Raw genomic sequence first — 17,684 nt, forward strand, 5'->3', positions numbered from 1 at the left:
GTTTCCTGACAACCACGGCGTTATTTCCACTAATATCCTGCCTGAGGCCTCCGGCCGGGCGCCGCCGCCCTCGCTCGTGGGTAATAACCCGACTGCGCCCGCGCTGCCCCAACAGAGAGGGGGGCACCCCAAAGTCCCTCCAATCGCGCCTGGCGACGGCGGCCCGGGGGCCCCTCCCGACCGCCGCGGGCCGTGCCGGGGGCCGGCGACTCGGGGAGGGCGCCGCGGGGCGCTGGGGGCGGGCGGCGGCCGCGGGGTCCGCGCGCGGGAGGGGCGCCCCGGGCCGCCGCGTTCGCACCGTCCGCGCCCCCCCGTCCCCCGCGCCCCCCGCGCCCCGTCCCTCCCTATCGGCGGCGCACACGCGCGCACAGCCGGCGGCGCGCCCCGGGCTGGAGGCGCAGCAGCTGCGGCGGCGGGGGCGGGGGCGGGGGCGGGGGCGGGGCCGGGGCGTGGCGAGGCGGGGGCGGGGCCGGGGCGGGGCGGAGGCGGGGGCGGGGCCGGGGCGGGGCGGCGCGGGGGCGGGCCCGGGGCGACGCGGCCCCGGCGCCAGCGAGCGAGCGAGCGAGCCAGCCAGCGGCGAGCGCGGCGAGCACCCGAGAGGAGCGCGAGCACCAGCATGGCGGGGCTCCGACGCCCGCAGCCGGGCTGCTACTGCCGCACCGCCGCGGCGGTGAACCTCCTGCTGGGCGTCTTCCAGGTCCTCCTGCCCTGCTGTCGCCCGGGAGGGGCTCAGGGACAAGGTCAGCCGTGCGCCGCTGTGCTCGCGCTCGCTCCCCACCCCGCCCCCCCTTCTCTTTCTTTTAGGGAACTGCTGAAATCTATAAGAGGGCGAGGGGAGGAAGGGGAAAGGGCAGGGGGAGGAAGGAAGGCGGTTGCAATTCTCGGCCGATAACCTCTGCCGGCCGCCGCGTCCCCTCCCGCGCCCCCCGCCCCCGGCGGCCGGAGCCGGGCAGTGGCGGACTCGGGCACCGGCGCGGACCGCTAGCCGCACGCGCCCCGGAGCCTTTGTGCGCGGGCCCCGGGCGCCCCGGGCGCAGCCCCCGCTTTGTGTGGCGCGCGCGGGGGCCCCGCCGCGGCCCGGCTTGCTGCAGCTTTGTTCCCCAGCCCCGCCGCCGGGACCCTTCCCGCGGCCGCCCGCGCCAGATGCTCGGGATGCGGCGCGCCGGGTGGCTGCCCCGGCACCCCCGGGCCCGCGCCCCCTGCCCTCCGCCGGAGGGGCCCGACTCGCTCCCCGCCCATTGTGCGCGCGGCCCCGGGCGGCTGGTCGGGTGGCCGCGGCTTTGAGAAGGAAGGGGTGACTTGTCTGGGGGAGGCGGGTGCTCGGGGCACGGGAGGGAAACAGGAAGCGTCTCTTTTCCGTGCATTAAAACGCGGTGTGTTTTTTTTGGTGTCCGTGCAGCGATTGAGCCCCTGCCCAACGTGGTGGAGCTGTGGCAGGCGGAGGAGGGGGAACTGCTGCTGCCCACTCAGGTGAGGACGACCAGGTGACAGGGCGGCTGCGGGTGCGCGAGGGCGGAGGGGCCGGGAGGCCGCGGCCCCCCGGCGGCACCGGCGCTCGGGCCACTTTGCAAGGCAAATAAACGGTCGGGCCGAGCCTGAACACCTGGCAACGGTGGCCTGCCCAGCCTCCTCCCGCGCCATGTGACAGGGCGTGAGTCACGCCCGCCCCAAGTTCAGGAGCTGGGAGCCGAGGCCACCTCAGCAGGGCCGCGGCCCGCGGCCGCCTGGAGGAGGGGAAGGGCGGGCCCCTGGGCGGCCGCGGTCCCCGGAGCGCCGCGAGCCCCGGGAGCCCCGGGAGCCCCGGGAGCCAGGAGCCGCGCCGCGAGCCCCAGGACAACAGGAATGCTGCTCTCAGACGTGTTAGCGACTGGCACTTGCCACTAGCCTTAAGCAGCTTCTGCAGGGAAGATGTGACTTTAAAAAGATTGTCGTCTTGGCTCTTTTCCAAGTGCCTTTAATTCGTGTAGGATACACCCTCTTTAGCAACTTGAATTTCAGGTTTCGGGGGCTCTCCCCCCTATGATACAGTGATTGCATGTGGAAAAATAATTACTAGCATTTCATTGAGAATCTGTGGCATCCTACCGGGTTCAGGGCTGCAAGTAGATACAGCCCCGCAAAGCGTCGTGTTAGGGTTTAACTTCTAACGTTTGTCTGCAGATGTATGCATTTAAGCATGATACGGTTGACTGCTTTTCAGCAGCAACAGTAGTGACCCCAAATACTTTTTTTTTTGGCGGGGGGGGGAGGGAGGAGTTGAATTATAAGGGAATAGTTAGCTTGTGTGTGGTAATTTTTAAGATGTTCATTACTTCCCACATTGGTGGCAGCACTTAATTCTATGTTGTCTCTTGTGGCTGTTTGGAAAAACAGGATGTCTAGCTATAAGTTCACGGCTCTGCAGTTTTACAGTTGAGTTTCTCCAATCTGTGTGAAGCATTAGAGTGCTGGTTTTGAGACATTCAGAATATTCACTTTAACCAGGACTAATGAATAACAGCTTCAAGGCAGAGAGGTGACTTCTAGAGGAAAATTTTTTGTGGACCTTTCCTGAAGGCCAGCGAGCTGAAAGAGACCGGCCCTTTGAGAAAAAGCCTCATTGGGATGGAGAGCAAATAGTCTGCCCTTCTCTTAAAAGTTTATTCCCAAATGGGTTTCTTTCCCCTCCTCTGATCATAAATAACAGATGCGTATTGTTGAAGATTTGGAAAATACGGAAAGATAAAAAGAACCAAATAGAAATCATTCATGATTCTACCGGGAGACCCACATTTAAAATTTGACGTTTTTCCTTTTTTAAAATACAGTTATATTTGTGTCTTAATCATGATTGTTCAAAAGCAGCATTCGTGAGGTTCTGGGCTGGAGACTTCTGTGTTGCGGGGGCCTGTCCTGGGTGGAATTCTGTGTCCTGTGGGCTACAAGATGCCCAGCAGTTACAGCCTCGCTGTCCCTACTCAGTAGTTGCTGGTGGCACTTTCTCCTCCCTCTTGCCCCCAGGTCTGACAGCTAAAAATGTCCCCAGACGTTGCCAAATGTCCCTGGGGAGCAAAAGTGCCCGGGTTGAAAAGCACTGGTGTATATCTATACGTATTTGCATTTTTACTCATTTGTAGCCTGTACTCCTTACTGGCTAGTGTTGAAAGTCAACCCAGACAGAAAGGAAAGTAAATTGTAGACTCTCATTTGTTGCAGCATTAGTTGAAGATTTAGTCACTGTGCTCAGAGATGGAAACGTCAAGGCCTGTGATATGATCAATGATTATGTTTATAGCCTTAAAATTTATTTTATAAAATTCTTAATCTGTGGCTTTGTTTTGTTTATATGTGTAATATAGTTTGTTTTGGTGAAAAAAAATGCACACAATTTAGAAGCTGTCTTTCTGGAGTACTCACTAGAGAAGCCTTTGTAACTAAGCTATTTTAATGAAAGCTATAATGAAAGTGAAACTGATATTCAAAATAATTTTCTAAATACTTCATCTCTATCTATAGACACATCTTTTAGAGACTATTTACCCTGCTTGTACTGGGGTGGGGGTGGGGATATATGTGGATCTATCTGTATCTGTCAGTGTAAACTGCAGATATATATGCATATGTATTTATCTAAACTGCCTATACACTCACACACATATGTATATAAACTGCAGAAAGTTCTGAAGAAAGTTATTTTTAGAGAATTCTCTTCAAAGTATTTGGACTTTTTTTTCCCACAAAAAGCTCCCTTGTGTGTCATGGAGTCAGCTGAAAAAGAGAGTATTTATAGGTGTTTTTTAAATTTGAGGGTTTCTGCTTAATTAATTTGTAGGTTGGGTTCCTTTCACTCAGAAAGATCCCAAGGCAGCTGCAGAAGCTAAGATTTGTTAGTGATGGGAGAAATGGGAGTACCAGAAGGTGTGGCATCAAAAAATTGAATTTTTAAAAAAGGTTTATTTATTTATTTATTTTTCATTCATTCATTCATTCATTCATTCATTCATTCATGAGAGACACAGAGAAAGGGGAGGAGACACAGGCAGAGGGACAATCAGGGTCCCTGAGGGGAGCCCGATGTGAGGACTTCATCAGGGACTCCAGGATCACACCCTAAGTCAAAGGCAGACGCTTAACCACTTAGCCACCCAGATGCCCCCCCAAATTGAATATTAACATTTGTCACCACTCATTATTTATACAGTTGATATTTTTGGAAATGTTTTCTGGTGATTGGGTCTTTTTTTTTCTTTTTAAGTGAGCAAGGACTAGAAAAATGCATCTTTGGTGCATTTTTGGTGCAAAACCAAATAATTGAATTGTTATAATCTTCCAGACCTGCTGGATAGGTTTCCAGGATTTGACTCCCGGTTTCGTCCCTTTTCTCAGTTTCTTCATCTGCACGATGGGGGTGAGAATGGCCCTGATCTCAGAGGATTTTGTGAGGATTAAAACTGTCTTGAACTCAGTGAGCACTTCATGTCTGTTACCTATTATTTTGGTATACTTCTCAGCTGATTCCTAGATTTGGTCACTGGAGGTCATGGGAGTTTTCCTGCGTTGAAGAGGTTGAACCAGTGCAGAGAACTCAGTACTATTACTTGCTCTACAGTTGTGTAGATAGGTTATATTATTCACATCTTTTTGTTATGTGCTGTTTTTACATGGTAAGATTTTTGGTGTTCGAACATAAACTATGGTGATAATGAGAAGGAAGGGAAAAAAAACATGATTCTATTCTTAGATTTACAGAACTTTTCCTCTCTTCTGGCCTTACTTCACCTATACTTCAACACATTGAATCCAAAGTGGTGATGGTTAGGAACCAAACACACGTTTTCATTAGCTTATTATCAGGAAGTAATCCCATGTGTGCAAGATACTGCATTGCATACCTTCTTACTTTGCCTTCAAATAACCCTTCTGTGCTGGCCTGTGATGCCCTTGACCTGCCCTAGCTCTCAGGGCCTCCCGCAGTCTGACCCTGTGTATTGCTCTAGGCATTCCTTTGGGACGCAGGCCCCAGCATGACCCTTGGCAGAGCAGCTCCCCTGTGTATCTGTTGAATGAAAGAACAAATGTGATTGTCCTGCTGTTCCCATAGAGCCATCCTCCCAGACTTCTAACTCCATAGTGGCACTATTGTCATTTCTCGCTTTCTGAGGTTCTTGAGCTTCTGGATTTTTTTTTTTTTTTCTTGGCCTTGATGTTCCTCCTTGCCCTAACTGGATTCCCTGTAAGAGTTTGGGCTTTTCTAAGCTTGGTGGTCTTATTGCAGCCACACTGTTCTGCATACAGTAGGCATTGAGTAGTTAGCCAGGAGCTCTTCCTGGGGGGAGGAGAGGCAGTTATCAGTGTCTTGTCCTGTTTCTGAGGTTAGTTTCAAAGATGGTAGGCTAAATGCCTTAAGTGTTGATTTTGGTGGTTGTTTGTTTTTTTGGTATCCCTTCTGGCAGGAGGAAGGGCAATCTAGAATTGTTCTTTTAATCCATTCAGACTCTGCAGAGATAGAAGCCTCACTCCTAACAGCCCTGGTTAGATTTGGGACACTGACATTGGTGCTGAGTAGGAGCAGGAGTTACCTGATACAGAATCATGTTGGTCTGGTTTGGGGTGGCTGGGCTTAGTGCTTTTCTGGCCTTGTCTATTCATCCCCCACGCCCAGCAAAGCCCCGGGATACAGCGATAAAGAAGGACGTCTCTGCCTTTAAAAATCTCATGTCTTACCCCCTTAAGTCTGTTATAGGTAACGGAAACTGGTAGAAAGTGAAACAGGAAATAGTACGCTGAATATCTAAATTCTTTATTATCTCAGGTACTGTGTTATGTAATAGCATCTTGCTCTAGTCAGTGAATCATTGACTGGTATTTGGAAATCTTTTTGTTATAGAGATTTATTTTGGGTTTAATCTACTTCCACTATCAACATAAAAAAATACCTAACATGAATTGAATATTACTGGCATTGTTTAAGTACTTTATGAGTTTTTAATACTCATGTTAATACACTAAAAACCATGAAGTGTTCTGACCTGACATTACGGATGAGGAAATGGAGTCACAGAGTCATTAAATAATTTGCCCAAGGCTGAAGGAAAGTGGCAGTGGTGTGATTCGTACCTGGGAGGTGTTGAGCTTCAAAGCTTCTGCTCCTGGCCACTATGGCACTGTATGAGTTTTAGCAGTCTGACTGGGAAAGTATTGTGGTGGTGGATTTCCTGTGTTTCAGGGAGATCCCTTCATATTCTGTTTTGAGTTAGAAAAATTAGCTTAATGAAGTTTTAACAAATGGTCAGATCCACTAGTATTTCTGAAATTTTTGCTTAATATTTTTTTTTATTGAGGTATAATTGACATTGACATAGAACATTACATTCCTTTCAGGTGCACCACATAACAGTAAGTCTAGTTACCATCTGTCACCATACATATTGCATAAATTTTTTTTTTTGTCTTGCGATAAGAACTTTTAAGATTTACTCTCAGTAACTTTCAAATTTGCAATACAGTGTTATTCGCTGGTCATCATGCTAAATATTACATCCCCAGGATATAATATTTTAACTGGAATTTGTACCTTTTGACCAACTTTACCCGTTGTGCTTCTCCACCACCTGCCACCCCTGGTTCCCCAGCAATCACCAGTCTGTTCGCTGTATCTGTGAACTTGGTATTTGTTTTTTGTTCTTGTTTTGTTTTGTTTTTTCTTGTTTTGTTTTTTAAAGGTTTTATTTATTTATTGAGAGGAAGCGCGAGCAGGGGGAGGGGCAGAGGGAGAGAGAGAGCATCTCAAGCAGACTCTGTGGTGTTAGCTTGATCCCATGACCCTGAGATCATGACCTGAGCTGAAACCAAGAGTTGGAAGCTCAACTGACTGAGCCACCCAGGTGCCCCTGTTTTTGTTTTTTAAATTCTGTATTTGAGAGCTATCATCTATCATAGGTATTTGTCTTTCTCTGTTTGACTTATTTCACTTAGCACAGTGCCCTAAGGGTCTACCCATATTGTTGTTGAAATGAGATTTCATTTTTTTATGGCTGAACAGTATTTCATTATATATATGCACACATATGTATATATACAGGTACCCATGTATATGCACATACATACACATCACATCGTTATCCATTTATGTCATTAATTTAGGTTGTTTACATATCCTGCCTATTGTAAATAATGTTACTATGAACGTGAGGGTGTAGATTTTTTTTTGAATTAGTGTTTTTGTTTCCTTCAGATAAATACCCAGAAGTGGACTTGTTAGATCGGTTTATAATGTTTTGAGGAACCTCTATACTGTTCTCCACAGTGGCCACACTAGTTTGCTTTCCCATCAACAGTGCACAAAGGTTCCCTTTTCTCTACATCCTTGCCAACACTTATCTCTTATCTTTTTGATACTAGCCATTCTAACAGGTGTGAGGTATATATCCACGAGTATTTAAGAAACAGCGAGACTGCACTTAGCTCTATGGATACTTATTGAGTATGTACTGTGGCCCAGCACTGGTCTAGGTGCTTTGGATGTTGAACAAAAAAACACTGCCCTAGTGGAGCTTGCAGTCTAATAGTGGCATATAGATGGTAAAAAGAAGTAGAATAAATGGTAAATTCTTTAATCTGTTGTTAGAAAGGCATCCATGCTGTAGGGTGACAAACCGGGGGAAGATTAAGGTGATGGGAGCTGGAGTTTTAATTTAACAAGGCAAAGTTGGTCCCTTTGAGAAGGCCTGTATTTGACATTTGAGCCAACCCTCGAAAGCAGTGAGAGATTTAGAATAGCTAGTGCAAGGGCCCTGAGGCACTGCCAAGGGCGAGTGGGGTAGGGAGATTACAGGATTTGGTTCCCTCCTTTTGAGAGCCTGGTGGTGTTGGGGAGATAAGGCTGGTAATACCCTGAGATAACACTCAAGTGCTGAAATGTAGCAACTGAGAGGAGAGAGGAGGAACCGTGTATATTGGAGGGGTCTGTTAAGGCTTAGGAGTAGGAGGGCTGCTTAGAGACCTGCATTAGCAAAAGTGTGAATGGGGCCTCCTCTAGATCCTTACATGAGTGACAGTGTTTTTAAGTTGATGCTTTGAACCGGAGCCCGGAGCTCCTGATGAAGTGTGGCTGTAGAGATAGGGATGTGTATGTCAAGGTCAGTTGACAGTTGCCCGGTTCCAGGTTAAGGAGCTTAGAGTACATCTGACTAGCAGTTAGTGAGTGGTAGTAGGCTCTTGAGTAGAGATTAACATGGTGACATTGGATGCTCGGTCCATACCAAGTGGGTCGTTAAGTCGTGGCTGATGTTGAAGAAAATTGGTCTTGCAGTGACACAAGGGATGGATTGGAGGCAGTGGTCTTCAGCAAAGTGAAAAGCCCTGTCTGTGATGGTAATGGAAGCCTGGAGTATGGTATACTGATGGCATACTGATGGTATGGGCATGGGCTGCTTTGCTGGTGGACGGGGTGGAGAAGAAAGGACAGGTCTGTACCATGGTTCAGACAAGTGAGTAAGTCTTTATGGCTAGAGGTGAAGAAAGAGCAGTATAAGATGACCCTAAGGTTTGCCCAAGGGTCAAGGAGGGTGATGGTATCCTTGACAGAAGGAGGCTGGTTAGAACAGAAACCACTTGGGACGCCTGGTGGCTCAGAGGTTGAGCATCTGCCTTTGGCTTAGGTCATGATCCTGCGGTCCGAGGATCGAGTCCCGCGTTGGGCTTCCAACAGGGAGCCTACTTTTCCCCTCTGCCTGTGTCTCTCTTTCTCTCTCTGTCTCTCATGAATAAATAAATAAAAATCTTTTTTTTTTTTGGTAATAAATACAAATCTTAAAAAAAAAAAAAAAAAGAACAGAAACCACTTGGCAGGGGCCCCATGTGTTGATAAGTCAGTGTTGGTCATAACTATTTTGGGAGAGAAAAAGTGCATATGTGCTGGAGGCATTTGCCAGTAGGTTTGGAGTTGCAGATGAATTCATCCTACAGGTATTGTGGAGTACCTGCCACATGCTGGCCACATACCAAAGCGGCAGGAGTCTTGCTCTCAGGAAAGATAGGCATTCCCTGAGTATCTACCCGTGTGATCGAGTGAGGAGTTGGGGTTGGCAGTAGGGATTTGGGCCTCACGGTGATGAGCGTGGGTCAGCATTCTGGGGGAATTGGTGTAGGGAGTCAGGGCCCAGGACTGGCAGTGACGAGGAGGAAGAGGGGGCAGAGAGGCATTAAGTGCCAACAGCCAAAGGTTAGGGAGAAGCTGGAGGACCAGGAAGGCTCGGTATTCCTGACCCCCCAACAGTGGAGAACTTTGGGGAAGAATGGTCAAGATTGTGTCCGTCAGTTTACATGTAGGATTTATTTGGATCTGGCCTTTTGTTTCTATTTCAAGTTCCTTTTCTTTTTACCTTCCTGGTACATGACATGTGGTCAGATTTTGGTCTGGTTATCTGGGGGAGGATTTTGGAAGTGCTTTTGACGGTGATGTTTATGCCATTTATACAATCGATCAGCCTTTCTATGTTGATGTCAAAATGTATCAGGTATCCATGTAGGGGATTCTGAGCTAACCAAAGGCTCTTGGAGAGACAAGATGTCATCCTAATTTGGAAATTATGTTTAGGTCAAAATTTTAAGCAGGGAGAATCTGACACTATCTAAGGGATCACTTGGCAACTTACGGCTTTTAGGAGTGTCATTCTTTTTTTTTTTAAATATTTTATTTATTTATTCATGAGAGACACAGAGAGAAAGAGAGAGAGAGAGGCAGAGACACCGGCAGAGGGGGAGGCAGGCTCCATGCAGGGAGCCTGACGTGGGACTCGATCCTGGAACTTCAGGATCAAGCCCTGGGCCGAAGGCAGGCACCAAACCGCTGAGCCACCCAGGAATCCCTAGGAGTGTCATTCTTTCAATAAATTCATTGAATGCCTGCTGTGTATCAGGCGCTATTTTTATTTTAAAGATTTTACTTATTTATTGAGAGAGAGAGAGCGCGTGCGAGAGCGAGCACAAAAGTGGGAGAGGAGCAGAGGGAAAGAGGGAATCCCAAGCCAACTCCAGGCTGAGGGTGGAGCCCAACGTGGGGCTCTATCTCAGGACCTCCTCTGTCTCAGGAGATCATGACCTGAGCTGAAGAGCCAGATACTTAACTGACTGAGCTGCCAGGTGCCCCCAGGCAGTATTTCTAGACGTTCTTTACAAGTTCATCATCCATGTGAAATTTAAGAATTGCTTCTTTTCAGATTTCTGTGTTCTTCTTAAACAACTGTTAAACCATGTGTTTTGTTTTGGTTTTTAATCAATAGGGTGATTCTGAAGAGAATATGGAGGAGCATTCTCAAGAACAGAGGTAAGAAAAACCACAGGAGCAAATACCTGCATGCTGAACATTGCTGCCCACTTTGGATGCTATCTGAAGTCTTGGTATATGTACGTTTATGTTTATGTGTTTAATATATCTGTGATATACCTTGATCTTTGGCGCTTGGGATATCTGAACTCTAATAATTAATATGTCTTTGTTTTAAAATAAAGTTGTGCAGAAAGCTGTTAGAAATACCTCCTGCCACCCATTTTCTTTTTCTTTTTTAAAATTTTTATTTTATTTTATTTATTTATTCATGAGAGACAGAGAGAGAGAGAGAGAGGCAGAGACACAGGCAGAGGGAGAAGCAGGCTCCGTGCAGGGAGCCTGATGTGGGACTCGATCCTGGGTCTCCAGAGTCACGCCCTGGACCGAGGACGGCGCTAAACCACTGAGCCACCCGGGTTGCCCTTGCCACCCATTTTCAACTTTGCATTTTCCATAGCACACCTGTGCTATCCTGCTTGTTCAGAAATGCCTGTTGAACATGAGGCACAGTGCTGGGTGCTGGGCATGAAATATTGAATAAACCCTGTGCTGCACGTAGTAGTGGAGCCAGACCTTACTGTAAACAAAACAAAATGGTTGTGATTGTAGTAACTGTCAACAGTTGGATTGCCGTGGTACAGAATAACGAGGAAGATAGGGTGGTCAGGTGAGGCCCCTCTTAGGAGGTGACATTTGAGCTGAAGTCTGGAGGATGCAAAGGAATAGCCAGGTAGCAAACAGGGAGAGTGCTCTGGGCAGTGGGAGTGGTGGCAGATGCAAAGGCGCAGAGTTAGGAAGCACTAACAGTATTCCAAGAACTTGGAGAAGGCTCATGTGGTTTGTGGGATCGTGAGGTAAGATAGGACCTTAGAAAACACAGTAAGGAGGTTGGATTTTATATTTTTAACGGTGTAAGATTTGTTAGAGGATCTAAAGTAGGGGCTAGGAAATCGAAAGGTGTCAACTACATTTTTAAGAGAATGGTCGCGGAGCAGTCTCATGGTCACTTTTCAAACTGGGATGTCTGGTCCCTTGAAGGTACATGGAGACTCTAAATGGTACCTGGACATACGAAACTTTCAGGGAATCAGCTTTTAGATCCTGCCATCCAGAAAGTCTTCTGAAATTGAGCTGAGGTTGCAAGTTACCCTTTTCCACCTCTTCTTTTTGTAATCTCTCTTCCCCACTTTATAAAAGAAAGGCATACTTCTTACCTCGTCCACATCTTACTATGTGCTCAATGTTGGGCAAACAGAGGTGTGATTTAAAATACCGGCATTGGTCAGGAGAAGTGATAAACTCTGATTGGGTAACAAATTCTTTTGTAACTCTGGAGGTTTCTGAATCTATTGACAAAATTGAAGGGCACAATCAAATTGGCATTTGGTCATTGAAAGTTATTTTTAGGGGATCTCTGGGTGGCTCAGCAGTTTAGCGCCTGCCTTCAGGCCAGGGCATGATCCTGGAGTTCCGGGATCGAGTCCCACGTCAAGTTCCCTGCATTGAGCCTGCTTCTCCCTCTGCCTGTGTCTGTCTCTCTCTCTGTCTCTCATGAGTAAATAAATAAAATCTTTAAAAAAAAACGTTACTTTTAATGATCATTGCTTTTTGGATAAACAGTGAAGGAGTTTAGAGAATATAGGGACAGTATTGTAACAGTACTCTTTCTATTCACGTTTTAGTTTATGTGAACAAGCTTTTTCAGTGCTTACACTTTTTAAAAAAGTGGACAAGAAAAATAATAGTCACATGAATCAATGACGAGGGGGTAAGACACTTTTCATCCATTTCACTAAAGAATGCATTTTCAGTAAATTTGTCTCTTTATGTTTAATCGCCTATCAAAATTTATGAAATTTCTTGATCAGTTGTATACTAAAGAAAATTATAATGACAGCTCAGTTCAGAAGAAAAAAATACTTAACACTTAAACACTGTGGTCATAGGAAATTAAAAAAAAAATCTAATGTTTCAGTTGAAACTCATAGTTTTGTTGCAAAAGACTTTGAACATTGTGATGTATGTATTAGATTTAAATACTTGGAGGGAATATCCAGTAATACAAGAATGCCTATTGGTGTGTTTAAAGAAATGGATGATGGGGGCACCTGGGTGGCTCTGTTGGTGAAGCGTCTGCCTTCAGTGTTGGTTATGATCCTGGGGGTCCTGGGATCATGCCCTGCGTCAGGCCTCCCTGCTCAATGGGGAGTCTGCTTCTCCCCCTCCCTCTGCTGCTCCCCTTGCTTGTGCTCTCTGTCAAATAAATAAAATCTTTTTTTAAAAAAGGATGATGAGGGGATCCCTGGGTGGCGCAGCGGTTTGGCGCCTGCCTTTGGCCCAGGGCGCGATCCTGGAGACCCGGGATCGAATCCCACATTGGGCTCCCGGTGCGTGGAGCCTGCTTCTCCCTCTGCCTGTGTCTCTGCCTCTCTCTCTCTCACTGTGTGCCTATCATAAATAAATAAAAAAAAAAAAAAAAAAAAAAAAAGGATGATGATAGGGCGCTTGGATGGCTCAGTTGGTACAGCATGTGACTCTAGATCTTGGGGTCATGGGTTTGAGCCCCATGTTGGGTATAGAGATTATAAAAAAAAATAATGGTGGATTTCATTGCAGTAGTATTTGAGTTCCATTGAATGTATTTTAAAAAATGATTATGAGTTGAGATGCCTGGGTGGCTCAGTGGTTGAGCGTCTGCCTTTGGCTTGGGCATGATCCCAGGATCTGGGATCGAGTCCCACATTGGGCTCCCTGAATAAATGAATAAATAAATAAAATCATGAATAAATGATTGAGTTTTATTAAAAATGCCCTCATTTATAATATGCCAGAGATTACGTTCTTTGAAGCCTTTTGAATTTATAGTACAAAATTTTACATGTGGGCTGAATGTATGAGGCAGAGTTCAGAGTTGGTTGCAGTCCTCTGAGTGTATGGGAGCAAGAAGAGGCAAGGATTGCCGGTAGTGGTTCAGGCGAGGCTGGTGGGAGTGGGGATGAAGGGACATGGGAAGTTCTGAGGTGAATTTTGGGGGTGGAACAGATTCATTACTTGTTGAATCAGTAGTAGAGCAAGAGGGACTAGACTGACTGACTGACTAGAATTTGGCTTGAGCATCTGGAGGGAGGACAGCTGAGATGGGAAAGGAATTAGGGGAGGGAAATCAGGAATTCTGGTTGGTTGTCTCATAGGAATGTCAGACTTGATATGACACGTCCCTGTGGCCGTGGCGCCTGAGCCCTGAGCTTGGAAGCCCTGGGCGGCCTCCAGGCGTGGGTGTGTCCAGCCTGTAGACAGCCTTGTTGCTCGCCTTAGCCTTTGTTCTTTCCTTTCTCGTCAGTCAGAACTAGTTTCTTTACCTCATTTTTGTGTCAGACTCTAAGGTATTAGTAGGTTTTATCCCTACTGGTCTTTTGACCTAGTGTTCGATTGTTGGTGAAGGTGGTGGGGGGTAGGAGAATGATTAGAACAGTGGCTTTGAAACTTGTTGCCAGTGACTCACAGTAAGGGATGCGTTTCACGTCATGCTTACCTACCTGCTCATAGGCACATGCGTATGGCCGTGTGAATGTGTGTGTGCGTGCTTTATTGATAAAATAGCGTGTCCCTTTACTACCTGTGACATACTCTTTTCTATTTCATTTTTTTTTGTCATGGTTAAATGTACATAACATTTACCATTTAAACCATATTTAAATGTACAGTTCTGTGGGATTGAGTACATCCCCGTTGCTGTGCATCCAGTCACTGCCGTCCATCCACAGAGGTTTTCTAGTTCATCTTATTTCATTAAAAAAAAAAAACAAAACTTGGTTGCCACTACTAGATTTTAAAATTTCTTAATCATGATTCACATTTTGATTGGCCCTGATTTATATATTTTAATCTTCTCAATATCAGATATTCCAGTGTTTTGTGTTATATTATCCCTAGTTGCTTTCCTTTTAACTTGACTTCCAAGCCTCCTCCTCTTTGTTTTTTCTGGCCTTTTTTTTCCCCCCTTGGGATTTGTTCCTTATGTGTAAAGACTAGATGATGACATGGGTTGGATGGCACTATTAGAGAATTTTCCTTGTGTTCATTTTTTGAAAGTGTAGGTTCTGGAGCTCTTTTAAGAAGTCTCTCTGTAAGTGTAATGTCCTGTGATAGCTAAATGAATAACCTAGGTACTTAGTATTCATTTACCTTTACTGTACAGTTGGGAATTTTCTTAAAATGAAAATTTTAGTACCTCCAAAGCTCACACAATGTTGCTACAGTTAAAATAGATCTTTTGTTTCAGAATATATTTGGGTTTACAGAAAAACTGTGAAGACGGTACAAAGAGTTCTCCTATGCCCCTCGTGCAGTTTACCCAACCGTTAACATCTTCCATTGAGGTGGCACATTGGTTATAACTAGGAAACCCAACATTATTGGTATGTTACCATGAACTAAACTCCCTGCTATTTGAACTTCATTTGTTTTTCTCTGATGTCATTTTTCTGTCCAGGATCCCATCCAGGATGCTACATTACTTGTAGTTGTCATGTCTCCTTAGGACCTCTTGGTTGTGACAGTTTGTCAGACTTTCCTTGTTTTTGAGATCTTGACAGTTTTGAGGAGTACTGCTCTGGTATTTTGTAAAATGTCTCTCTGTTTGGGGTTGCCTGATATTTTTCCTTCTGGTTAGACTGGGATGTTACGGGTTTTGTGGAGGAAGACCGCAGCTATAAATTGGTATTCTCATGACATATCAAGGATATCTGCTATCAACATGGCTTATCACTTTGATATTGACCTTGATCACTTGGCTCTCTTTCTTCACCTCTTTCCGTGCAACACTCTCTGGCGGCAAGTCATTAAATGGAATTAAGCTCCACCTACACAGATTATTTGGCATTCTTCTGTATGGGAGATTTTGTTTATCTTCCCTCATTATTTATTAATTCATTTACTTATATCAGTTCAGTCATATGGGTATTTTACTTTATATTTTGGATTATAATCTGATATTAGATTTGCCCTGCTAGTTTTATGTCCATTATCCTAAATCTTATTTTTGAAGTTATTACTACCTCTTTACACATTTTATAAGATTTTATTTATTTATGCATGAGAGACACAGCGAGAGAGGCAGAGACACAGAGGGAGAAGCAGGCTCCATGCAGGGAGCCAGACACGGGACTCAATCCCAGGTCTCCAGGATCACACCCTGGGCTGAAGGCAGCACAAAACCGCTGAGCCACCTGGGCTGCCCTCTTTACACATTTTAAAAACATTTTAGTGGTTTTCATTTTGATCACTACTGCACAACGCCAACTCTCAATGATAAATAGGACTTGAGGTCGGTTGACCCAGTGCTCAGGAATTCTACAACATGAATGTCTCATCTCAGAGCACCCATATAGAGGAACACCTTGGGCCGCAAGATAGATTTGACCATAAAACAGAGTTTCAGGAGTGTGGGTGGCACTGACCTCTAACCCTGGTAAGAATCTAGATCTGAAGACGCTCTGTGTCTCACTCTCCCGACTGCCCAGGGTGGGGCCCAAAGCAGACCACCATTAATCCTGGGGTGGAGGGTTCTGGAGTCGCCAGCCTATGATCTCAAACAGTTTGGGAAAGCTTTCAGGGAAATTGGCCTCACTGAAGATTTTGTTTGTATTAACTTGACTTAATCTTCTATGAATGCTATGTAATTGTATTTGGTTGAAAGCCAGGAAAGCAATATTTGAAAGACTTTCTCCCCTCTTGCCTCTGCGTCCCCATTTTTCTCTCGGGTGTTCTCAAATATCAGCAGTAATCTTTTCCTTTGCTGAGAGTGAGAGATTGCATTTGGGACTCAGCGATGAGAGCAAGTGAGAGCGGACTTCAGCTCTTGCTGGAATTGAATACTCTCAGGGAAGCTGGTCTGGCTCTCTGTACATAGCTCCCATAAGCCTTGTTGGCATACATTTGTTAGAATGTGAAAAGTGTGAGCATTGGCAAAGTGAATAGTACAGCATATCAGCTTTTAAAAATAGTTACATAAAAATCATAAATACCGACTGGTCAGGTACAGTGTCTATGGGAGTTGTCATTGTGTTGTCTTTTTTTTTAATGTGCTTTTTTATATGATCAGTAACCGCAGCAAGCTGTGTTCTCCTGAAGCAATTTACATCAGTTAAAGGCAGATCCTAAGAGTCAGAACACGAAGAAAGTCTTGTTAACCTTTCAGCAACATACTGAAAGATAGAATTGCAGGGCAAAAATGACCTAATCGCTAGGGAAACTTCCTTTTGGCAATGAAGGGGGTTTCAGAGCCCCCACAGGGAATGGAAGTGCTTTTCACTTTTCTTTGTTCTCCTTTAGAAGTTGAAAGCTGTGTTTTCAGTACAACCCTGAAGTTCATCATCGGTTGACAGGGTTTTAGCTTTCTAACCTGAGCGTGCCACTCTAGTAGGGTTCCATTGTGGGTGTTCTCTCCCTATCTGCCATTTCCCCAGGTGATCTCACCTGTTCTCCTGTGTCTTTCGCTGTATAGAAGGAACTTGACCTTAGATTGTACCTCTTAGCTGGGGGTCTCACCTGTGCAGTTGCCCACAGAGAGTTCCTTTTAGCTTTCAGATGCTATTAGCTCATTGAGCTCTTCGGCTCTGTTCCCTCTCAGCCTGCACCCAGCTGCCACACCATGCATTCATTTGTATAAACCAGAAACCAGGATCCCCCCCTCCCCAACCTTGATTCCTTTGTACTCCCACCCTAGTAGATGTCCAAGTGTGGCTGGATCTTCTTCAGATGGTCAGCTGCCTCCATTTTACAGCTACTCCAGCCTGTTAGGCACCTTCCTCCCTGAGGAATGTATCTCAGTTATACCTCCTTCCCCGTCATTCCTCCTACACACAACCCTGCCTTCATGATCAAGTGCAGACACCTGAGTGTGGCATAGAGGCCTTTTGTGATCTAGGCCCTGCTAACTTCTTCAGCCTTCCTGCCCCTGCTTCTCCCTTCCCTTCCCTTTCACATGGGCTTATGCTCTCTCTTTTCTCTGGCTGAGCCCCTCACCCAACCAACTCCATATGGCATCATGGCATTTCTAATACAGGGCATCTCCGTTTTAAAATTCACTGTCCTGAGTCTCATTTGACTAATTCCTTAGTGCCTAATCTAGTACCTAACACCTAGGTGAAGAACTGCTAGATGAAGGGATGCAAGCTCCTGATACAAATTTAAGTCTTTTAAGTTGATTACTTGTAATGATTCGCATGTTCTTCATATCCAAGCCCATGAGGCCCTATTTGCCCCTGAAATTAAAGCACTGGTATTAGTATTAGAGGTGTGGTTTTTAAATTAGGTCATTGCAGTTGGTGTGTTTTTAAAGAGAATGGGTTATTAGCTCTATCAGTGTGTGCCT

At 45.9% G+C, this 17,684-nt stretch overlaps 1 protein-coding gene across 3 annotated transcripts in view; it reads left to right on the forward strand.

The window, feature by feature from the left end:
* Nucleotides 1–548: 548 nt before the first annotated feature.
* TMEM131L (transmembrane 131 like) overlaps nt 549–17,684 on the forward strand; it is a 161,007-nt gene continuing 143,871 nt past the window's right edge. Inside the window, exons 1-3 of one of the 3 annotated variants that reach the window (XM_072773704.1) lie at nt 549–740; nt 1,400–1,470; nt 10,263–10,306. In XM_072773704.1, coding sequence (XP_072629805.1) covers nt 617–740; nt 1,400–1,470; nt 10,263–10,306 — 239 coding nt within the window. In that variant the 5' untranslated portion in view covers nt 549–616. The other 2 variants (XM_072773703.1, XM_072773705.1) reach the window with 2 other exon arrangements.

This window comes from Canis lupus, chromosome 13, assembly GCF_048164855.1.
Source record: "Canis lupus baileyi chromosome 13, mCanLup2.hap1, whole genome shotgun sequence".
Taxonomy (NCBI): Eukaryota; Metazoa; Chordata; class Mammalia; order Carnivora; family Canidae; genus Canis; species Canis lupus.